We start from the raw sequence: 19,767 nt of genomic DNA on the forward strand, positions 1-19,767 counted from the left end.
TTTCTCTTTAGTATCAGTAGGGATTTGACAACAGGAGGGATTTAACCAAGTTTTAAAGTTCCTCTTTAACCATCGTCTTCCGGCAGCAGGTGCATGAAATAGAAAAAAACATTATGATATAAATGTGTGAAAGATGTTTATTTTTCCAGTGTGAAGAGGTAGATGAATTATAGAGATCAGATGTACTTAGAAGGCCATTTATTTAAAAGTGTTTTTGAGATGGAGCTTTTCTTTTCGTTAAAATGAGAATAAACTGGTTCTTTCGCTAGGTATAGTTTACCTGAACCAAACACCTGGAGTTGATATATGTTTTGCTGAGAAAGAACTTTTAAAAACCGTTTTAAAAAACGGTAGAATTGTATAGGGAAATGAATGAGAGTATCCTTATTACATCTCAAGAATGCCTTCGTCTGCCCGATCATGGGCCTTACATTAAAGCAACTACAAGAATTCAGTTTGTTTCCAAAAGTGGAGTTTATTAAAAGCACAGATTTAATTAATCAATGGATGAAACAAGCCATTCACTAGCAGCATGCAGGAGCAGGGCAGCATGGTGCTGGTGGAGGATTTGGGCATGGAGCAGGGGCAGGGGCTCCGGAAAGTCCTTGCGGTCCAGGAGCTCCGGGTGGTCCGGGGGGTCCTGCACATCCGGGGCATCCTTTGAGTCCAGGGCATCCTGGGAGACCAGGATTTCCGGGGCAACCTTTCAGTCCCATTGGTCCGGGTGCACCGATAGGGCCGCCGGGGCCTGGTGGTCCTGGGAGACCCATGGGGCCTGCGCATCCTTTCCAACCGGGGCATCCAGGAGATCCTGGAGGTCCAGAGCAACCGGGTGGTCCTATTGGTCCCATTGGTCCGGATATCTGCTGCACTGGTGGTGGCGGTGGAGGAGGTGGGGGACAACACGGGCAACACCGCTTAGATCCTGATAAAATCAACAAAATATTACTGTGAGTTATTATCATTTGAAGATCAGTCTTGGTGAGTGGTTTTGATCCAAATATTGACGATTAAGTTTTCATTTCTTGAGTCTATGATTTATAGCTGATAGTAGAAATCGCCCTAACTTCTTGGTTGCTCCTTTAACTGTTTTCAATTTCACGGCAATGACATGGATTTGGTTGGTTGAGGGTTAAAAAAAAGGACAAAAAGGGAAAAACAATTCCTTGCACTGGTCCTTTCGAGCCAAAAGGAAAAAAAAAACAACAACAACAACAACAAAAACAAAAACAAAAACAAAAAAACAAAAAAACAAAAACAAAAACAGAACAAAACAAAAACAAAAAAAAAAGAAAAAAGAAAACTGGCGCCCCCTTATATAACTCTGTCCTTCACAAAAACTCTTCATTGGCTTGAAATTTTAAACAAACAGATATTATTTAGGCGTTTTTTTTCTATTTTAGGAAAAATCACCCAAATCATGAGTCTATAAAGGGCTTAAATATGGGGTGCATTAAATTCATGTGTAAACCGAACTAATTTATGGCAACAGAGGTGTTCACTAAAGGTAAATTGACCACCACAAAGAGATTCGAGTGCTGAGGTTTCGAGCGTTTGCTAGATTCGCTCTGACGAAGGGCTAACGCTCGAAACGTCAGCACTCGAATCTCTTTCCGGTGGCCAATTTACCTTCAGTTATCAACTCTGTTGATAAGCCAGACATTGGGTTCTACTCCCTACCGACTCAGCACCAAAGAAAGTAACCCCTTCATCCATAATTAATGGAAATGTTATCCACTGAATACAACTTCACGTCTTGAAAATTACCACTTCTAGACTTTAGTCGGTGAAACGAACAGTTCAAAACAACTTGTAGACCGACTGCTTTGGAATGATTATATGCATTTGGTGATTTTTCTGTGAACTTTGTTCGTAAAAGGCGAAGACCGGGATCCTTCGAGATGATTTAAATCTTCCTAAGTCACAAAGCTAGCATCATTTCGCGAAGTGTATATGTCTCTCATGCTAAGCGGAAGACTGTAGGAAAGAAACCGAATTAGGCAATAGAAAAATGCATGTTTACTTTCAGCAGGTGACTAAAAATAGGTTTAAATTGGAATCATTTTATAAAACTTTTAGAAAGCTAACTAATGGCAACGAAGATTTTCCACTTCCATTTTCACTGCCACAAGTCACTGGAGAAAACCCGACAGTCTAAAAAATGTCCATATTTTTGTGAAAACTAACGGGCTCTTTTATTTAAAAGTGCCAACTTTCTTCCGTTTTAAAATTTTGTAGTAGAACCTTCTGGGTTTCAACGTTTTTACAGATACCTGTGTCTCGGTTTTTTTAAATCAAGTAACATCAAAGAAAAAAAAAGAGATTGTTAAAGAACCAGTAGAAAAAACTATTTTGCTATACGGCCACCTGTGCAGCTTAATTGTCCGTGTGGACAAGGTTCAACATTCAGTTGTAGCACGCCTATTGGTTTTACTGTTAACTCCAACGTGGGAGTAACTGAGACAAGTTACTATTATATAAAGATATCATTTAAATAAAATGAGATTTTAAGTCTCGCGGTAAGATGATAAGAAAACTTCAAAAAACAACCAAATAAATAAATTAATTAAGACAATGATTATCGTCAAGTTATAAGAGAGAAAATTTCCTTTCTATGAAAAATCAGATAAAGAGTTTTACGTTAATCTCTCCCTAATTTGTTGTTTTGTCAGTGATCATGACTGTTACCTTCATTTCTACGATTACAGTTGACACAAGGCGTGAGGCAAATTAACTTAATTAACCCAGCCTGAGGCTCGTGAAAAATTCCATCTATACAAAACTACTCCGACAAACGTTTCAGAGAAAGTTATTTCCCGAGAGAAATTTTGATCAATGTTAGAGTAAATGCGCCACAAATAAGTTACAAAAGTCTTACCTTTGGTTGATTTAGCTTGTGCATAGCACAAAAACGCAAATACAACTAGAAATACTATTTTCATATGCATCTTGCCTGCAAAAAATGTGAAGAAATTAGGTTATTTTAATAAACAATTAAGGTAGCTGAACAAATTGGATAAAATCATAACTTGACTAAAAAAAGACCAAAACATGTAAAATGATTCTCCTTTAAAATGGTGAGTTAAATTAAGATTTGGTTATCTCATCAAATTTGCAACACGTTAAAGATGAAAGAAAAACCGAGATATTGTAAATAAAAATAAAGGCGATGTTTTGACTACGATTTAATAGTATTTTGTCTAAGTAGGCGATAGCAGAATTTTTCATCTTTCGAAATTGCTTCATCCGAAAAATAGGACCTAGAAAACTTACCTCTGTTCTCTATCCTGACAAAAACACTGAGTGCGATGTGGCCTTATCCTGGGAGACACAACTATTTACCGATTTGAAGGTAATCAATTTTAATTGCCTTTGTTTGCGGTGTTTGATTGCGATTGGACGAGAGTTGTGCAATTAGCTGGTGACACCAGGTGATTAAAACGCTTCGTTAGCTGACACTGAAAAGTCCATTCGAATACGCTAATATCACACGCTTGACTTGTAGCTTTTTTCGAGTAAATTTAAATGTAAATGTATATTGTTTTATGTTTTCATGTACCTCTGTCTCTCTCTTCCGTTTTGGTCGGAGGAACTTGAGAAGCCGTCTCTTTCAAGACGGTCAGTGACTATCTAAAGACAGCAGATAGTTGCTTGAAAGGCCGCTTAGTAAAGAGCAAATATTATTGAAATGTGAAATGATAGAGCTAGTTTGTTTTAAATAATATCAACTTCCAAAAGACAAACTATCAAGTAATAACATTCACCACTTTAGACAAAGTTAACAGCATCAATTGATAACGCCAATAATTTGAAATGACTACGGTGTAAAGCCGAGTCCGATGGCAGCTCCTTGTGTTATGACTTATCGGCAAGATTCCGACCCAGTTACTTGACGACCTGCCTGGGCGATAAAAGGGTCAGTTTCAAATCGGCTGGCCAAAAATTGGTTATTCAAATAAGGAGGTTGGAAGGTATCAATAACGGGTGTTTCTTGGGCGGGAATCGTCTGAAAAGGTAACCAACCCTTCTCTTCATAAAAGAGCCAAACAACAAATATGGAAAATATGGTAGCTTTTATTCACAGTCTCAGACAATACAACCATTTTTAATTTTGTACAGCGTAATAAAAACACCACAGTCGAGGAAAGTCCTGTTTGGTTGTTTTATTTTAATTGTTGCAATATAGGACTTTATTGCAGCCACCTTTTACAGCATAACGAGCAACACCAGAGGAAAAAGTCTTCTTCGGTACCTTTTAGTTGAAGTTTCACATTTCGGAATTTTGCCCAAAAAAAGGCATTGATTCTAACGTCGCACGTTCAATATTTGACTGGGAATAGATTTTAAAGGATTCCAAATCAGATTATGGTGGTCTAGTGACTCGAACCTGTTGAGCAGCATTTCCCAAATGATATGCATTGTTTGTTTGTAATATATTTGGAATGAATTGCTTTTGAATTGTGAAAAATTTTGTGGTTCACTGGACCGTGTACATTGGAATGCCAAAAACGACCTACACTTCCTTCGAAATGCTTTTTACTGTGAATTTAAAGTTTGTCTTGAATAAAATGTTTTACTTTTCAAATGAAATTCCTTTTAATCCATCAAAAGTTACTTCATGGAAGCTTAGAGTCCGTTGCTATTCTAAAAGAAGGCTTATTGCTTAAAACTAGTGATTCAATTCGTCTCGGAATTTTAATCACACTAATTGTTATAAGCATACCCGGACTTTTGCTATAACGTTCTGACGGAAACAAACAAACAACGAACAATCAAACAAACAAACGAAATTCTATCCTTCATTCACCAGGCTTAAAATATAACATTACATTTATTTCACATACAACGTTCGGAGCTTAAATGGCTGCCTTAAAACGAGGAGGCGGAAATGCCAGTGTCGATAAAGCAGTAAATGGATAAGGGGGTTAGTTTCTTTCGAAACTGCGGTGTTGCGTCGGTGGGGAGTAGAGATGAATGTTTGGTTTTTTCAACAACATTTCGTCTCTCTGACAAAGGTCTGACGCTCCGAACGCCAGCACTCGAAACGCTGTATGGTGGCCAGATTACCTTATCAACGCTGTTGATAAAGTCAAACATTCGATTAAGCAGTGTTGCGTTCGATCGTAGCTACCTAATTTAGAAATGAATGTCAGCTCATCACAGCCCAGTGAACTGTGCAACTTATGTTTGCAAATGCACATATCACTTAATCTGGTGTCTGTTCTATAAACAAATGCTCTACGAGGTAATCTTACAGGTAAAATTTATTCTTATTCCCTGGCATTTTGTGGAAGCTATGTCCAAATTTCGAAGAGACAAAGTACGAAACTCGACGAAATTGCGTGCATTTCTTTTCTCTAGAACTACTGTAGAACGTGAAATAGGCCTTATCATGGTTTTCGACGCCATTTTGACGAGTAGGCAAACAGGCTTGAAATAACAGTGTTTGTATTAAAATCCGATGTCAAATAATTTTCATAAAACATCTCTTCTGAAAAATTCATGAATTGGAAACTTTTGGTATTAGGAAAAGGATTTTAAGAAAAAAATTGGAGGGATGTAGCTGTGTCAGAAAGCGTCCAGTTGTGTTTTGAACTTTCCATACATTTCTCTATAGCGAACCAGCCGTGGACTGCTATTAATAATAGTTCGCGGGAAGAAAATACAGGGAAATGTATGGAAAGTTCAAAACACGACTGGACGCTTTCTGGCACAGCTACATCCCTCCAAATCCTTTTCCTGGTGCCAAACGTTTCCAATTCATGAATTTTTCAGAAGCGATGTTTTATGACAATTATCTACGGTCTTTTGAAAGGCGCATTTGTGTAAACTACACAATTTTGGTCTGTTAGGATTCTTTAGCTGAAAATTTTGAAATTACCGAAAATGTGAGGGGACGGGATCGTTTTCCTTGAATTTAAGAGCTACTGCTGGCTTTCCGAAAATGCCAATGACCCTTTTTCGTATTTTCAGAACGACGTATTTGCCCCTCAGTAAACAAAAGGGATTAATTTTTCAGCGTTGCGAAACTTTCGCTAAAGAGAACGTGATTTTTTCTTCACAGTTTAATCCGACTTTCTGAGGCGGATAATGTCTTTCCGAACAGATATTTGACCAAAGCTATCCATTAGGTACCCCTGAATGTTCAGCCAAGTTGGTCCAGGAGACACTGACTTGGAATTCAAAATGGACGCACAACCTGCCAAAACTTTCAATGCAAGAAACAGCGACAAACAGAATTTCGGAGTCATCGAGCTTTAATGGGATTATTGACACCTGTAGAGAAGACGAGAAGCATCCTCTAACAATAGGACTGAGATCAGCTCACCAGGAACTGGCCATCTCGAGTCGTTGTTCTTGACCTCGCGGCAAATTTGTTAGAGTTTTGACGTGTTTCAAATTACAATAGCTCTTTTTCATTCTTAACGATGCTGAAAGCAACTGATTTTCGAACCTGTAAATCATATGGGAAATGTTTAACGAGACATTTTCTCAAATGTTTAAAGGACTAGTACTTTTAGACTGTGTTCTTACAATAACCTGAAATCCCACAAAAGGCAAATTAAATCGTAGACAATTTGCAAAACACGTCGCAATTTTAACAAATTTTAACAAAGCGAAACTGAGAACAGGTCAACACCTTCGCTTTGCGCGACATGCCTTTGCGTTTATAAATTAATGACTCGAATTTTCAATTTATTCACATGGTTCCTCGGGGGGAAGAGTTGATTCGCCCTTTACTACCTCAGGCTCGGTGACTCCTGCTTTTTTGCATGCTATTCTTTTATCATTCCGACGAAAAGAGTGCGAACGCCGAAAACCAGGAGAACGAAAATTTACACATCTTCACGAAAGTCATGTAAACTGACATTAAAGTTGATTAAAGGATTTTATAGCAGAGAGCTACAATTTCATTTAAGGTAGATACCTCTCGTATACTTTTTGTTTTATCTTTTGATATGCTGTGCATTATGGGATAAATATAAGATTTCAAAGAATACCGGCTAACAAAATAAGCAGCAGAAAGGACTCAGAGATAAATCGTGAATAAGGTATGCCCTGTGCCCACAGTATTAAAGTGGTTTATTTGACACATACTTAAAAAGATATATATACATATACATCCATTAGGGGTACCGGTTCCTCACATCCTCTGACAAACTGGTTAAGTGAGCTTACTTTCCCTAAGAATTATTTGAGAGTTCCTGAAGAAAAAGTGCAAGTACAAGTGTAAGTATTTTTGAAAGCTTTGTTTTGTTTGTCATTTGGTGTCCTGCGACCTGGCGCCTGTCCTGTAAATTGTCCCCCACGAAGTCGGTAGCCTAAAAATGTCGTTCCATTCCCTGATCTCGGCTTGTACTTCCTCCCATCAGCTCCACTCTTATAAGAATTGACCGTGTTTTTGATCAAAACGAAAGGCCAGACATCCTTTAATATCTTAGTGTCGTCACCAATTTCTTTGATATGCTTTATTTATATCACCACGCCCAAAGGGGCGAGGAATTCTTAGGATAGCCTAGGATACATAAACCAAAGGCTCACAGAATAAGGCTTCCTCGTTACAGTGCTGTGACATAAATGAAAAAAAAAATAATAAAAAAAGGAAAAAACAAAAAAACTAAAACAACAACAACAACAACAACAACAACAACAACAACAACAACAACAAAAAGAAAACAAATGGCATAAAACCTTTGCGACATTTGACGCAATGGATAAACAATATACAGTTCAAACAATTACAACAAATAGACGGAAAACGATCAGTAGACAATGGAAAAAATAACGTGTACGCTTTTTCAGGCGTTTAATTTTGTTTTATAAAAGCCCTAACTTAGAGCTCATGCTATCTTAGAAAAAACATTCACATCGTCACCAGTCTCAGTCTGCTCGAACACTGAAGGACCAAAGAAATTTCCGGCGAAGTTTTTGGAACCGTGGGTCAAAGGCACCATCGGCAGCATCGCAAACGGACTTTGTATTTTGAGCCCTGAACCAGAGTGTTGCTCACTTCTTTAGCAAAATTTCTCTTCTTGAGCGTGGAGCCTTTCAAGGATACTGTCGGTGCGAGTTGTTACTTCACCTGACAACTCCTACCACTTCTTCCTCGCCTTCATCAAGACGCACTTCGGGAATATCAACCACCACGTGCAGTTCCAGTGGTGTAACGTGCGTGTCAGCTGTCGCCACCGTCACCGCGAGATCAAATTAAGACGATTCCTCAAAATAAAAGTTTAAAAAAGTTAATTTTTTGTGATCTGTGACTGTTTACTAGCATGTATCAATTCAAAAAGGCGATAAAAACAAACGTCACCGTGCCTGAAAAAGAAAGAGAGTTGCCGTCCGCAAGAGATACTCCCATAATTGCTTTCAACATTTACTCTCAAATATGAGTCTGCTTGATCTGTTTTTGCTATGTTTGGTGGGAACAGGAATTCGAATTTCATCGGTAAGGCAGGACTTCAAAGAAAGTTTTACATGGAATGTATCAAGCATTAGGAGAAATTAAAGATGATTTTCTTGGCAAGGAAACCCAATATTTTGAGCAGTACTTTTCCTATAATGTTACTTGTGTTCATTTTGTCAGTATCACTATTGTGTAATGTTATCAACTTACAGAACGACGTTGCAAACCTGCAACATGACTTTTTGCAATGTGTTAGCCACTAGGCATTGGTTAATGAACTTACCTTTTAGCCAGCTAAGTGCGAGAACCACCCTATATCCCGCCAACAAAATAGTTTCATCACAGTTTAATCTCTCAACAGCGTATATCTAACTACCGTTTTCGCGATCTCGGAATAGTTGTTACTAAAGATCTCAAGTGGGTAGCCCACATGTACAATCGTGGCTAAAGCCAATAAAATGCTTGGCTTCCTTCGAAGGAACAGCTCAACTAACCTATCTCCACTTGTTCAGCACTGTCTATTTGTTGCCCTCGTGCGTCCCCATCTGACATATACTTGCCAGTTATGGGCAGCCTGCTGGATTTATCTTCCTGATGTGTCTCATTGAACGCGTGCAGCGAAGGGCCTCGCGCTTTATCTTGATGGTCTGGGTCTTGATTACAAAGCTCGCCTTATCCACTTTAAGCTCTTGCCTCTTCCCTACTTTCTTGAATACTTGGATCTCTTTTTTTCTTTTTCGCTGTCTCAAAGGTGAGATCTTTCTTGATGTTACCCAATGGGTCCAGTTTTCTTATTCTTCCACGCGTCCTGGTTCTTTTAGCCCAGAACTTCGCTTGATTCCCGTTCGCACCTCCACTTTCCGTGAATCCTAGTTTGTTCGGATTTGTCCGCTATAGAATTCTCCTCCGATTAAACTGCATTTATCCGAATCTACATCTGTCTTCAATTTTCGGCTAAAAGCCCTCCTCTTTGATAGACTGCGGAACATTTATGACGTTAATAACATCCGTACATGGTGGGTAATCTGTCCTCTGTGCCACCGCCCTTAACCCCCTTTTCTGTTCTTGTTAGACCTTTCCCCTTCGTTGCGTACGCGCTCGTTATTTACCTACCATTGTATTTAATTCATTATATTCTTAAACCTCTGTTTTTCTTCGCTTCTGCTCTTATTTTTGTCTTCACCTTGTGTACAGTGTTCGCTTCTGTAGATCATTGTATTTCGTCAAGAGAGGATCCTCTCGTGATTTTGAATGCCTGTACACACTCTGTTTTCTGTTACGTCCACTGACCGTTGGAGGTCGACCTTTGTAAGGGACCTTGTGCCCTTTTGTTGATTCTCTATGGGTTTTTTCTTTAAATGTATAAATAATAATAATCATAATCATAATCATAATCATAATCATAATCATAATCATAATCATAATCATAACTTTATGCCCGCGAGTGACAAGTAAGATCGGTTATCTGGGGATGACTCACTTTTCTGCCGTTATTTGTCCCCCCTAAAAAAGCATATAGAGGATAATTGCTTATTTGAAATAACGGGATAAAAAGGGTAGGCCATTGTGCACGCTTAGGAGAAGAAAAAACATCAAGAAAAACTCTTATCTTTCCAACGTGCGCGCAAGTAGCCTTGGTAGCCGGTGGGATGTTGGACAGCCGCGAGCGGAATTCGAGAAGAGGCGATTTCGTATCCTGCCTGCAGGAAAACTGTGGATTTTTTAAAGTGCATCTACTTTGGGTTCCAGAGGTTTTTCTTCGAGATGTTTTCTTTTCGGTCGAAATCTCTTACCTTCATTTTAATGACCCGAACTAAAAGCCTCTGAAAAAAGATTCTGTTTAGTCCAGAGTTTGAAATAGATCGCTGATCTCCTGGTGATCACGATTGCCTGTAATGTTATGAATGAAACAGGCTCTGCGATTGGTTGTTCTTAAACTTTGGGCTAAAATTCCCAAAACAAAACGTTCTTATCAAAAAGGTCTTAAAAACAAACTCGTTGCACCAAAGTGACTCGTGATTCAAGAATGACAAAAACACGTAACTCGAACTATTTTTTGTTTCCCTTGCTGTGCAGTTTTCGCTTGTTTATTTGACCTCTTCTTGTTTCTGTTTAGCGACTGTGGTTCTTATGCCCTTTGAGGGATTTTAGTTTTGGGTGGTTCGTTTCATTTATTCCGGTGATATTACAGTCAAGACCATGATTTCGATCTTCCCGTGGATCTCACTGCAGTCATTTAAACAAGAACAATAGAAGCGAAAATCGTAGAGCCCTTATGGTGGTATAGTGAGCATTCTTGTAATGGTTTGCTGGGATATCACAACAGAGAAAGCGGGAGGCTTCTTTTTTTCCAAACCCCGGTGTACTCGAACATTGCTTAATTCTTGTGTTCATAGTCTAGTAAATCTATGCTGTCCTACTGCTTTGCTGAGGAAACAGTTACTTGTTCTAAAATGAGGGTAGATTGTACTAATTCATAAATAGAGTATATAGTCCATTTCAAGGGTAAAATCACTACATTTATTTGCTTTATTAGTAAGGTACTTGTTAATTTTTTTGGTACACAGAAAATTCGAATTTACTCTGTCAACAAGAAGTAGCTTTCACTACCACATGGACACCTGCTGTTATTCCATGACCTGGTGGACCTGGAAGCTTCGATGTTTCGGTGCTCACGTTACCGCCAGGAGGACAAGCTCCTCCAGAAGGTCCTTTTCCCCCTGGTGCAGCCGGTTGTGCAGGTGGCCCCTTTGCTCCAGGAGCTCCAGGGGCCCCTAGTGAACCAGGAGCTCCAGGGGGCCCTTGTGAACCAGGAGCGCCAGGGGCCCCTTGTGGTCCAGGTGATCCGACTGCACCCGGTTGTCCGGGTGGTGCAACTGGTGCTGTTGGTGAAACTGCACCAGGCTGTGCGGATGGTGCAACTGGTGGTGTTGGTGGAACGGGTTGTGGGCTTGCTGGAACTCCTGGTTGTGCTGGAGGCTCTACTGTCTGGGGTGGAGGTGTCGGTGGCGGGGAAGTTTGAGTTTGATTTTGAGGCTCCGTGACTGGTAGCCCACCTGTAGCTTGTTCTGTAGAAGGAGAGGTCGTGTTACTCCCTGGTGCTGACGGTGCAGTTGCATTTGAAGATGCAGTTGCATTTGAAGGTGCCCCTGTGCAGCACCTCTTTGAGTCTGGATAAAATAATAGTAACCATTGCCTTTACTTAGCTTGGCATACATTCGCAGAATATCATATTTAATGACTACGACATCTTCCGATGCCATAACTAGTCTACACCATTTTGCGTTTTACGAATCAGCTTCTACGGGACTGGCTGTAGCCTTAGTTGAATTATAAGGCTCATATATGGAATGACACTGATGACGTTTGTGCTTTCAAGTTTCCGTTTTATCCCGCCGAAAACATAGCAAGATATTTTGGTCCACACTAGCATTTCCGTATCGTTTTCATCTACACCAAAACGCTCGAAAGCGATGAAAACGTCTGGGACCTGAGATGATGCTGGTATAGATGCTCTGGTTAAGACTGGAACTGATCTCGTGTAATGCTATTGATAGAATCGTTTTCAAAAGTCTCCGTTGTCACCTATCCACACTAAAAACGAGGCGTTTTAAAACGTACTATGGATGTTGTGCTGCTAGCACTAATGACAAAAATAATGGATGAGAGGGTTAACTCTTAACCCATCGATTTCCCACTTAGCCCTTATAAGGAAAAAGGGGACCGCACGAGACAAAGAAGAAAATGTTTGAAACCACGACCTCCGGATTTGATAGCCGTTGCTCTATCCATTGAACAAGGCCAAAAACTGTCCGGTATTCAAATTCTCCGGTTTTAAAACCGTTGTCTAATCGCTCCGTAAACTTATGACATTAAATGTACAGGACATTTCTACCCTGAGATTAACTAAACATCTTGAAACCACGTTCCTCTTGACCAGTGCCAGTGTACAACATAGTTTCACGGATGAGGAAGCGTGGAATCTATCTACGAGGTTGTTGGTAAGTTATGCGTCACTTACACGTGTTATCTCCTTCTTTTCCTGTTTGTTTGACTTGATCTTTCTTCTCCATTGCGTGTTGTGCTTCTTTGTGATGATGAATGCGGTGGACTGTGATGGAAAAACATTAGTGAAAGTCCTTGTAATTGACTGATGATTAGATGTGTCATAAACTGAATGAGGGAACTACAGCGATGATTTACACGTTTGGTCAAGTAAACAGTCGCCAAGTAGCTCCTTAACGGTCCGTCCGTTGACAATTCCTGTCGCTGAATTGAGCTCAGCCTGAATTTCAGCCGTCTCTTCTGTGACGTGACGTCACTGGACCGGTTTAGAGGTTCACTGATTCGAGCACCGCCTCTCTCGGGAGTTAGCAGCCGGATCAGACAGTGAAATTTGGATTGGCTTGTAAGCTCTTACAACAACAGCAACAACAACAACAATACAACAACAATAACAATTTATTTACAGATTCAGATTATATAAAGGGCTTGTCCCGCAAATAGCCACAAAGCTAGTCGAGGCGGGACAAGACACCATGCGTCAAAAATTGACAATTGTTTACGACTTTTTGACTCGCCTTGTAATCACGGCTGAGTACTTGAGATTGGACTTTATTTTGCTTCTGAAATTGCCGATATCTACTAATCTTAAGTTATCATTTTTAACTCGATCGGCTGCCTGTGAATGTTAAATTAAAGTCCGCACCGAGATCCTGAGATCTAATGTGTAAATCGTTTCTCCGGTGCTGTTTTATATGTTGTATAGGTTGTATAGGTTGAATCTTACTTTTTTGAACCTGTTGACTTAATCTTCAATTATTACTGTTGAAATGAAAGGTATTGAGTAGTCATGTTGGGTTGTACAAAATGGCTATAACTTTTCAGTCTGTAGATGAAACCAACTCCTGCATGGAATACCATTTTTAATTAACGCGCGTTCTCCTTCAAAAGCTTCTGATTTCAAGAATGTCGTGTTAGCATCTATGTCCCTTAAATGACCGCTTTTCTTAAATGTAAAATTAAATTTTGAGAAATAACTGGATAGGGAGTTCTCGAGGCATGGAAAATGGATTTGACAGCCTGTTTTGTTTAACAATTCGTAATAAACCGGGGCCGATATGAGTTTGAAAATTACTGCCAGAACATAAAGATCTTGAACCGACAAAAGGCACTTGTTGGAACACAAAGAAGTTCCTCAGAGCAAACTGGTAAGAGCTGATACCAGTCTACAAACACCTGTTGAAATGTTCGATCGTCTGATAAACTAGTCACAGCGAAAACACCATATCATAGTGCTCTAAAACCCGAAACTCTTGACTCAGTCAACGCAGAGTTTTTATCCAGGCTAGGTACTTCGTCAGTGAACAATTTGATGTGATCAATCTTCCTCAGTCGATTTCAGGTTACTACATTAAGCAAAAAGCCTTTTAAAGTTCAAGCTTACTCTAAGTCCTCCCGAAAGAAGTCAAAACTGCCTGCACTAGAACCTGTCACTTCCAAGTACCCATTCAATTGCCGACGCCGATATGTGTTTGTTTGAAGATTACTGCCGGAATATAAAGATCTTGAACCGGCCAAAGACACTTGTTGGAACACAATAGATATTTCTCAGAACAAACTGGTAAGAGCTGATACCATTCCACAAACACCTGTTAAAGTGTTCGATTGTCTGATAAACTAGTCGCAACGAAAACACCAATATCACCGTGCCTGTCGTTATACATATAATTATCAGCCTTTAGCTCTTAAACCCGGAACTACTCTCGACTCATCGCGGAGTTTTCAATTAACCAGGCCAGGCACTTCCTCAGTGAACAATCTTTTTCAGCCGATTTCAGCCTAAATGCTTTTTAAAATTGAAGGTTAGACCAAGTTCTCCTGAAAGAAGTCAGGACTGCCCACACTAGAACCTGGCACTGAAATTTTCACAGTAGATGGAACCTCACTAGAAAATCCTTTAAGACTTAAAAAGGTAGAGGTAAGGGAAGAAGATTATTTGCTTTTTATAAATTTGTAGTTTTTGTCACCGTGCAAAAACTTGTAATTTTTTTGTCACAATTGAGCCCTGACAACAGAAAATTATTTGAAACCTTTGTGCCAATTTGAATGAAATTTCCGTCACCGAAGGAAACGCGAGAAAACCGAAGAAAATTTACATTTTGACAGACAATAAAGGAATTCGCCAAGGCTGCTATTTGGGCATGTCTGAACTTTAAAGTAGGGGATTTGTTTGTGCGAACTAATAAAATGAAATTTAACCTCGATTATGTTTGAAGACACGAACAGCAATATTTCGGTTTACAAAACTATTTCAGAGAATGTTTTCTTTGAAATGCTGTATTATTGACTTGTTCGCTTTCTTGTACGAGTTTTAGTAAGCTCGCTCGTGCACATTACTAAAGCTCGCATCATCAGTGCGCGCGCGATCTGAAAACCCTAGGGAGCCACCTCAATTGCTTTCTGCCTGCGCTCAGGAAGGTCCCATAAAGTGACTGATACCTTATTAATAATTATAACTGAATGGGGCTTATGTTCGATTTCGTGAAAATTGATCGTAAAGTTTTTAACTTACTGAGAGCCTTTTTCTTGTTTTTCAAAGACCTTGAGGCCACCAAAGCGGCCGTGAGAAAGGTGATGCACAAAAGAAGGCGGAGATTCATTTTTCTGTGAAAAGAAAGAGACAATTTTAATACAGTCTCTAAGTTAAATGCTGGCTCTTTTGATATTTCGTCCATCTCAAATTTTCATTGAACTTTTTTTTTTCTTAGAAATATTTTACTCTTACCTTTACGGTCCTGTCAATCTTGTAAAGTGCTTCGCAATTTCCGGCCAATTTTTCCATTCTTTTAAGTTACCGCTATGAATAATTAAAAGTTGACTTACGTCAGGTAAATTACCTTATTTCTCCAATGTCGTCTTGGTTACCTTCAGCTAATCTTAAATCTTAACTTTCTGAAAATAGGATATCCATGACTACAGCACTGAAAAATTAAATAAGTAAAAGCATTGATTGTGAAAAACAAATTGTATATTTAGTTGTTGGAACAGATTTAAATTGAATTCACAGGCATTGCCTATTTAAACTTTAAGGTTATATGAAAAGCTTAGCCAACTTAAGCACAGACATTTAAAGTGCCTTACTCCAAATCTGAAATCAAATTCACATTCATTTTTCCAAAATAAAGGGAAACGGACGATTTCATGGGGAAGAAAAACCTTGTAGTAGGTTTTTCACTGTTTCATCAGTTCTAAGATTATATAATCACATAACACGACTCAAATTGGAATAAACCAAGGAAAGACAGCGTGTACACTTGACTGACGATTCAGTGCCACTGTTATTTATGAATCAGGCTAAAAGGGTCAATAGTTTAAACCTGACTTTTCTCAGTCCCCCCTCCCTTCTGCAGTGAGCTATATGCAGGGCGACGGCCGCGATAGATCACGAAGGCCGATGATTCTTCTTGGACTATTTAATCGAGGCGACTTCCCCGATAATATTACTCTGATTCACAAACAACGTCGGAGTTTTCTTAGAAATGGCTGACATCTTTAAATGCAAGGCTTCAACAAAGCTATTGACAATGATGGCGATTTCATTTGCTTTATGAAGATGTTACGTCCGGCAAGGATGTGAAAGAATGTGATTAATGTGAATGCAAAGTTAAAGCTCAATTTTGTTTTGCTAATATTTACTTCCAATACTGCCGAAAGTACCAGCTGTGGATGAAACGTACCACCCGGGGTAAAATTGACAGGCTGAACTGGCATAGTGTTCAAAAATTAATTCTTTTTCTAACTGCCGTTTTTGAAACCTGGGATTTCATCTTTCACTTTCTCGCTCTAAATCTTTGTTTGAGGAAACTTTTAGGTAATCAAATTTCGTTCACTTATTAAAGACTTCTTTAGTAACTAAAACGTGAGAACAGCTTCCTCCAGGTCTTTTGGTCTACAGAAAGTAAAGCATCAACTAGTTGGATAGCTTAATTAGATAAACTGTGAATCCTGAAGTCTGCTTGCAATTGCTCGACTGTACCAGAGGCGGCGATGGATATAAAGCTTTCAAAAGACGGTACTTCCTACTACTACTGAGGTATTTTGTAGTCACAGGCCGTACAAAAATATTTCTGTTTTAGAAGGTAAAGCCCTAAAGAAATTCGAGTTTCTTGGACCACCCCGAGATGCGCAGAACGTATGTCCAATAGCAAAACGAGGCACCGGCCTCATTGACAAATGAATAAAATGTACTTCATTTCACCATTCATTAGATTTTACATTGCCAACATAATTGATCATAATAAAATAAAATAATAATAATTGATCATAATAAAACTACACGGCAGTTCATAAAACATAAAGCAACATTGGTTAAAGCCTTCTGCCGTTTCAAACAAGAAAACGTACCTACATTTTCAATGGGCCGACAAAGAACGCTTTGCATACCTTTCCCAACATGTGGGCGAATTGTTTTAAAACAGTTAGATATTTGCGCATGTCTGCTAGCCAAAATGCTCGCATTTATGTCTGTGTCCCACGTGTAAAATATTTTAGTGGAAAGTATATCGTAGGGTACTCCTTCGAATGAAACTAAAGACACATTAAAGAATAGACTGTCCTGTTTATAAGTTTTGACACAGTGTTTACGGGGCCGTCAAAAGATTTACCATGAGTGGAGCTGCGGGGTCTGCATTGCTGCAAATTCAGCGCTGATAGGTCCCGAAATTTAAAAAGTTGTTTTTTTAAGTGAGTTGAATGTTTTGAATACGCACATTTGAGAAAAGAATTTTGACGTAGAAACTCCAAACCCCAATTACGAAATTAATGAAGCACCAGGGAGATACAGAATCCCAATGAAAGGTGCAACTTTAACTCTTAAGTTCTATTTATTCCTAACCGAAACTAATTTTCTTATATCTGATGTATTAAGTTAGGGGAAAAAAAACATGGAGCAAAGAAAATAACAGCAATTTCATACGTGCACAGAGTATTTATTCACTCTCTTATCAGGTTCAGTTGCTTCGAAAAGCTACATTTTCACGTGTGATCGTTAAGAAAATATTCAAAGTGTACGAATTCATTCCATTCTTCACTCGCATTGGTTTCCAAGGTAACTCTCCAATCCTTTTCAATAGGCAATTTAACCGCAACAAGAGCCGCCGCAACCATGTGCAGGAGGCGGCATTTCCGAAGCTGGTCCGGGTGGTCCCGGTGGCCCAGGAGGGCCGGCAGGTCCGATGAGCCCTGGGCAACCAGGGGCTCCTGGGCACCCTTTTAGGCCAGCACAGCCAGCTGGACCAGGTGGTCCCATACCTCCGGGTGGTCCAGGTGGGCTGGGAGGAGCAGGTTTTCCAGCAGGTCCTGGCAGACCAGGTGGTCCTATTAGACCAGGGCTTCCTTTAAGTCCAGGGGCTCCAGCAAAACCGGCTGCTCCCATTAATCCTGGTGGTCCAGGTGGTCCAGGGAGAGCAGCCTTTCCTGGAAGCCCCATCGGTCCAGGTGCTCCTACTCCGCCAGGTGCTCCCTTCAGTCCGGGACCTCCTGCGGGACCGGGTGGTCCCATACCTCCTGCTGGTCCTGGTGGACCAGGAGAAGCAGGTTTACCAGGGGGTCCGACTGGTCCAGGAAGTCCAAGAAGTCCAGCAGCTCCGGGCGCACCCCTCATACCAGGACTTCCGGACATTCCAGGAAGACCTCCGGTACCTGGTTGCCCGGGAGGTCCAGGAGGGCCGGTGGGTCCAGGGACTGGTGGTGGTGGTGGAGGCGGAGGTGGCTCAGGGCAAGCAGCTTGGGATTCGCAACCAGAGGAAGCAGTCTGAGGTGGACAGCACCGCTTGGAGGCTAAAGAAAAGTCATAACAAAACGAGGTTATGGTTGAACCGTTAAACTAATCTCAGAAAGGACGAACGAGAACGTTATTTAAAAGGGAAGACAATAAAAATTCCCAGAATTAAAATTTGTAGTCTCTTATGTTATTCTAGTACCAGCTCAGGCAAGTTGGATATTGATCACGTTGCGATAAAGCTTTCAAGTGTGGCACTTTAACTGCGTAACTTTGCATTTGATTATCTCTTCAGAAAAAAAGAAACGTCCTAAAGGATTTCAATTATTCATAGTGGTCGTAGACGTTTTTTTACCATTAGTTTATAGTTTCTCCTTTAAAATCTTTTAAACGAGCGAAATGAAAACACAGTTACTTTTTAATTGGGAGGAACGGTCATCGACCCCCAAACAAATGGGCCCTGATGCTGTTACGGAAACAGGGCAGAAGACTGTGACGCACAGAATAAATGGCAAATTCATTGTGAGGCCTGTTTCGAACTTCTAAAGCGGTCCGCGCTCAGGACGGCGGGTGATACTAAATTATAACTGAATTGAATGGCTCGTAAAGATTTTTACTTACCGCGTTCTTTCTTCTTGCTTTTTATTGACTTTGAGGCCACCAAGGCGGCAGTGAGAAACATGATGCACAAAAGAAAGCGGAGATTCATTTTCCTGTGGATAGAGAGAGGCTTGCATGATCATAGTTCATTAAATTTCATTCCCAGAGTAGTTGAGATTTATCGGCAAACCCATAGACGAACTTTGGTTTAGTGACTTGATGTTGTTTCTTATGCTTTACAAGGTATCTGTAACTTTGAAGTCTGTGGATGCATTCATTGACAACGAAAACTGTTGAGCGTTACCTTTCAGTTTTGCTTTTTGTTGCGTTGTACAAGTGATCTAATTTTGACTAGGTGGGTGAAATTCTGAAGTGTGACCAATTTCAAATAAAAGCTATTGAGCAGTACTTTTCTTGTGGGTTAGGAACGTGAGAATTGAATCAAAGGAGGTCGAATCAAATAGTAACTGTTACAACGATTTAACGTTTTGCAAAACGGAGGTTCCTCTTAAAATTTTCAAAAGTTAATTGGAAAGGATAACAACAGATAAAACAATGACATGATGAGTGAAGAGGACAAATTGCAAATAAATAACCAAAACAGAAATTAATCCAAACCTACTGTAGATAACCTAAAGTTTCTAAATGAAATACAGTTGGTTTTTCGAGGTTTCCTTCATCTTAACTTTTTTTTCCTCCTAGAAACATTTACTCTTACCTTTATGGTAGTCGCCAGCTTGTAAAGTGCTTTGTACTCTCAGGGCAATTTTACCATTTTTAACGTTACTGCTATGAATAATTTAAAGTTGACTTACGTCATCTAAATTACCTTATTTCTCTGTCTTCTCCGTTACCTTTAAGCCAATCATAAATCCAATTTCTGGAATTCAGATATCCATGACTACTGAACAATCAAATTGTTTATTTAGTCAATGCAACAACCTAGAAATGGAAAGGGAGGGATTTGGCTGTTGAAACT

At 39.8% G+C, this 19,767-nt stretch overlaps 3 protein-coding genes across 3 annotated transcripts; all 3 read right to left on the reverse strand.

Annotated features, from left to right (window-relative positions):
• Nucleotides 1-457: 457 nt before the first annotated feature.
• On the reverse strand, nucleotides 458-3,355 carry LOC146471394 (uncharacterized). The gene is made up of 3 exons (XM_085121020.1): nucleotides 3,274-3,355; nucleotides 2,879-2,953; nucleotides 458-925 (listed from the first exon to the last, which is right to left on the reverse strand). Exons 2-3 carry the CDS (start codon nucleotides 2,946-2,948, stop codon nucleotides 525-527), a joined length of 471 nt encoding a protein of 156 aa, XP_084977146.1. The 5' UTR covers nucleotides 2,949-2,953; nucleotides 3,274-3,355; the 3' UTR covers nucleotides 458-524.
• A 7,549-nt stretch (nucleotides 3,356-10,904) lies between these two features.
• Nucleotides 10,905-15,251, reverse strand: LOC146471395 (uncharacterized). The gene is made up of 4 exons (XM_085121019.1): nucleotides 15,195-15,251; nucleotides 14,982-15,073; nucleotides 12,429-12,518; nucleotides 10,905-11,577 (listed from the first exon to the last, which is right to left on the reverse strand). Exons 2-4 carry the CDS (start codon nucleotides 15,067-15,069, stop codon nucleotides 10,994-10,996), a joined length of 762 nt encoding a protein of 253 aa, XP_084977145.1. The 5' UTR covers nucleotides 15,070-15,073; nucleotides 15,195-15,251; the 3' UTR covers nucleotides 10,905-10,993.
• A 2,295-nt stretch (nucleotides 15,252-17,546) lies between these two features.
• On the reverse strand, nucleotides 17,547-18,897 carry LOC146471396 (uncharacterized). The gene is made up of 2 exons (XM_085121059.1): nucleotides 18,810-18,897; nucleotides 17,547-18,247 (listed from the first exon to the last, which is right to left on the reverse strand). The coding sequence occupies exons 1-2, from the start codon at nucleotides 18,895-18,897 to the stop codon at nucleotides 17,547-17,549; spliced, it is 789 nt and encodes a 262-aa protein (XP_084977185.1).
• Nucleotides 18,898-19,767: the final 870 nt, after the last annotated feature.

The sequence above is a fragment of the Pavona decussata genome, unplaced genomic scaffold (assembly GCF_977016875.1).
Source record: "Pavona decussata unplaced genomic scaffold, jaPavDecu1.1 SCAFFOLD_105, whole genome shotgun sequence".
In the NCBI taxonomy this organism is placed as follows: Eukaryota; Metazoa; Cnidaria; class Anthozoa; order Scleractinia; family Agariciidae; genus Pavona; species Pavona decussata.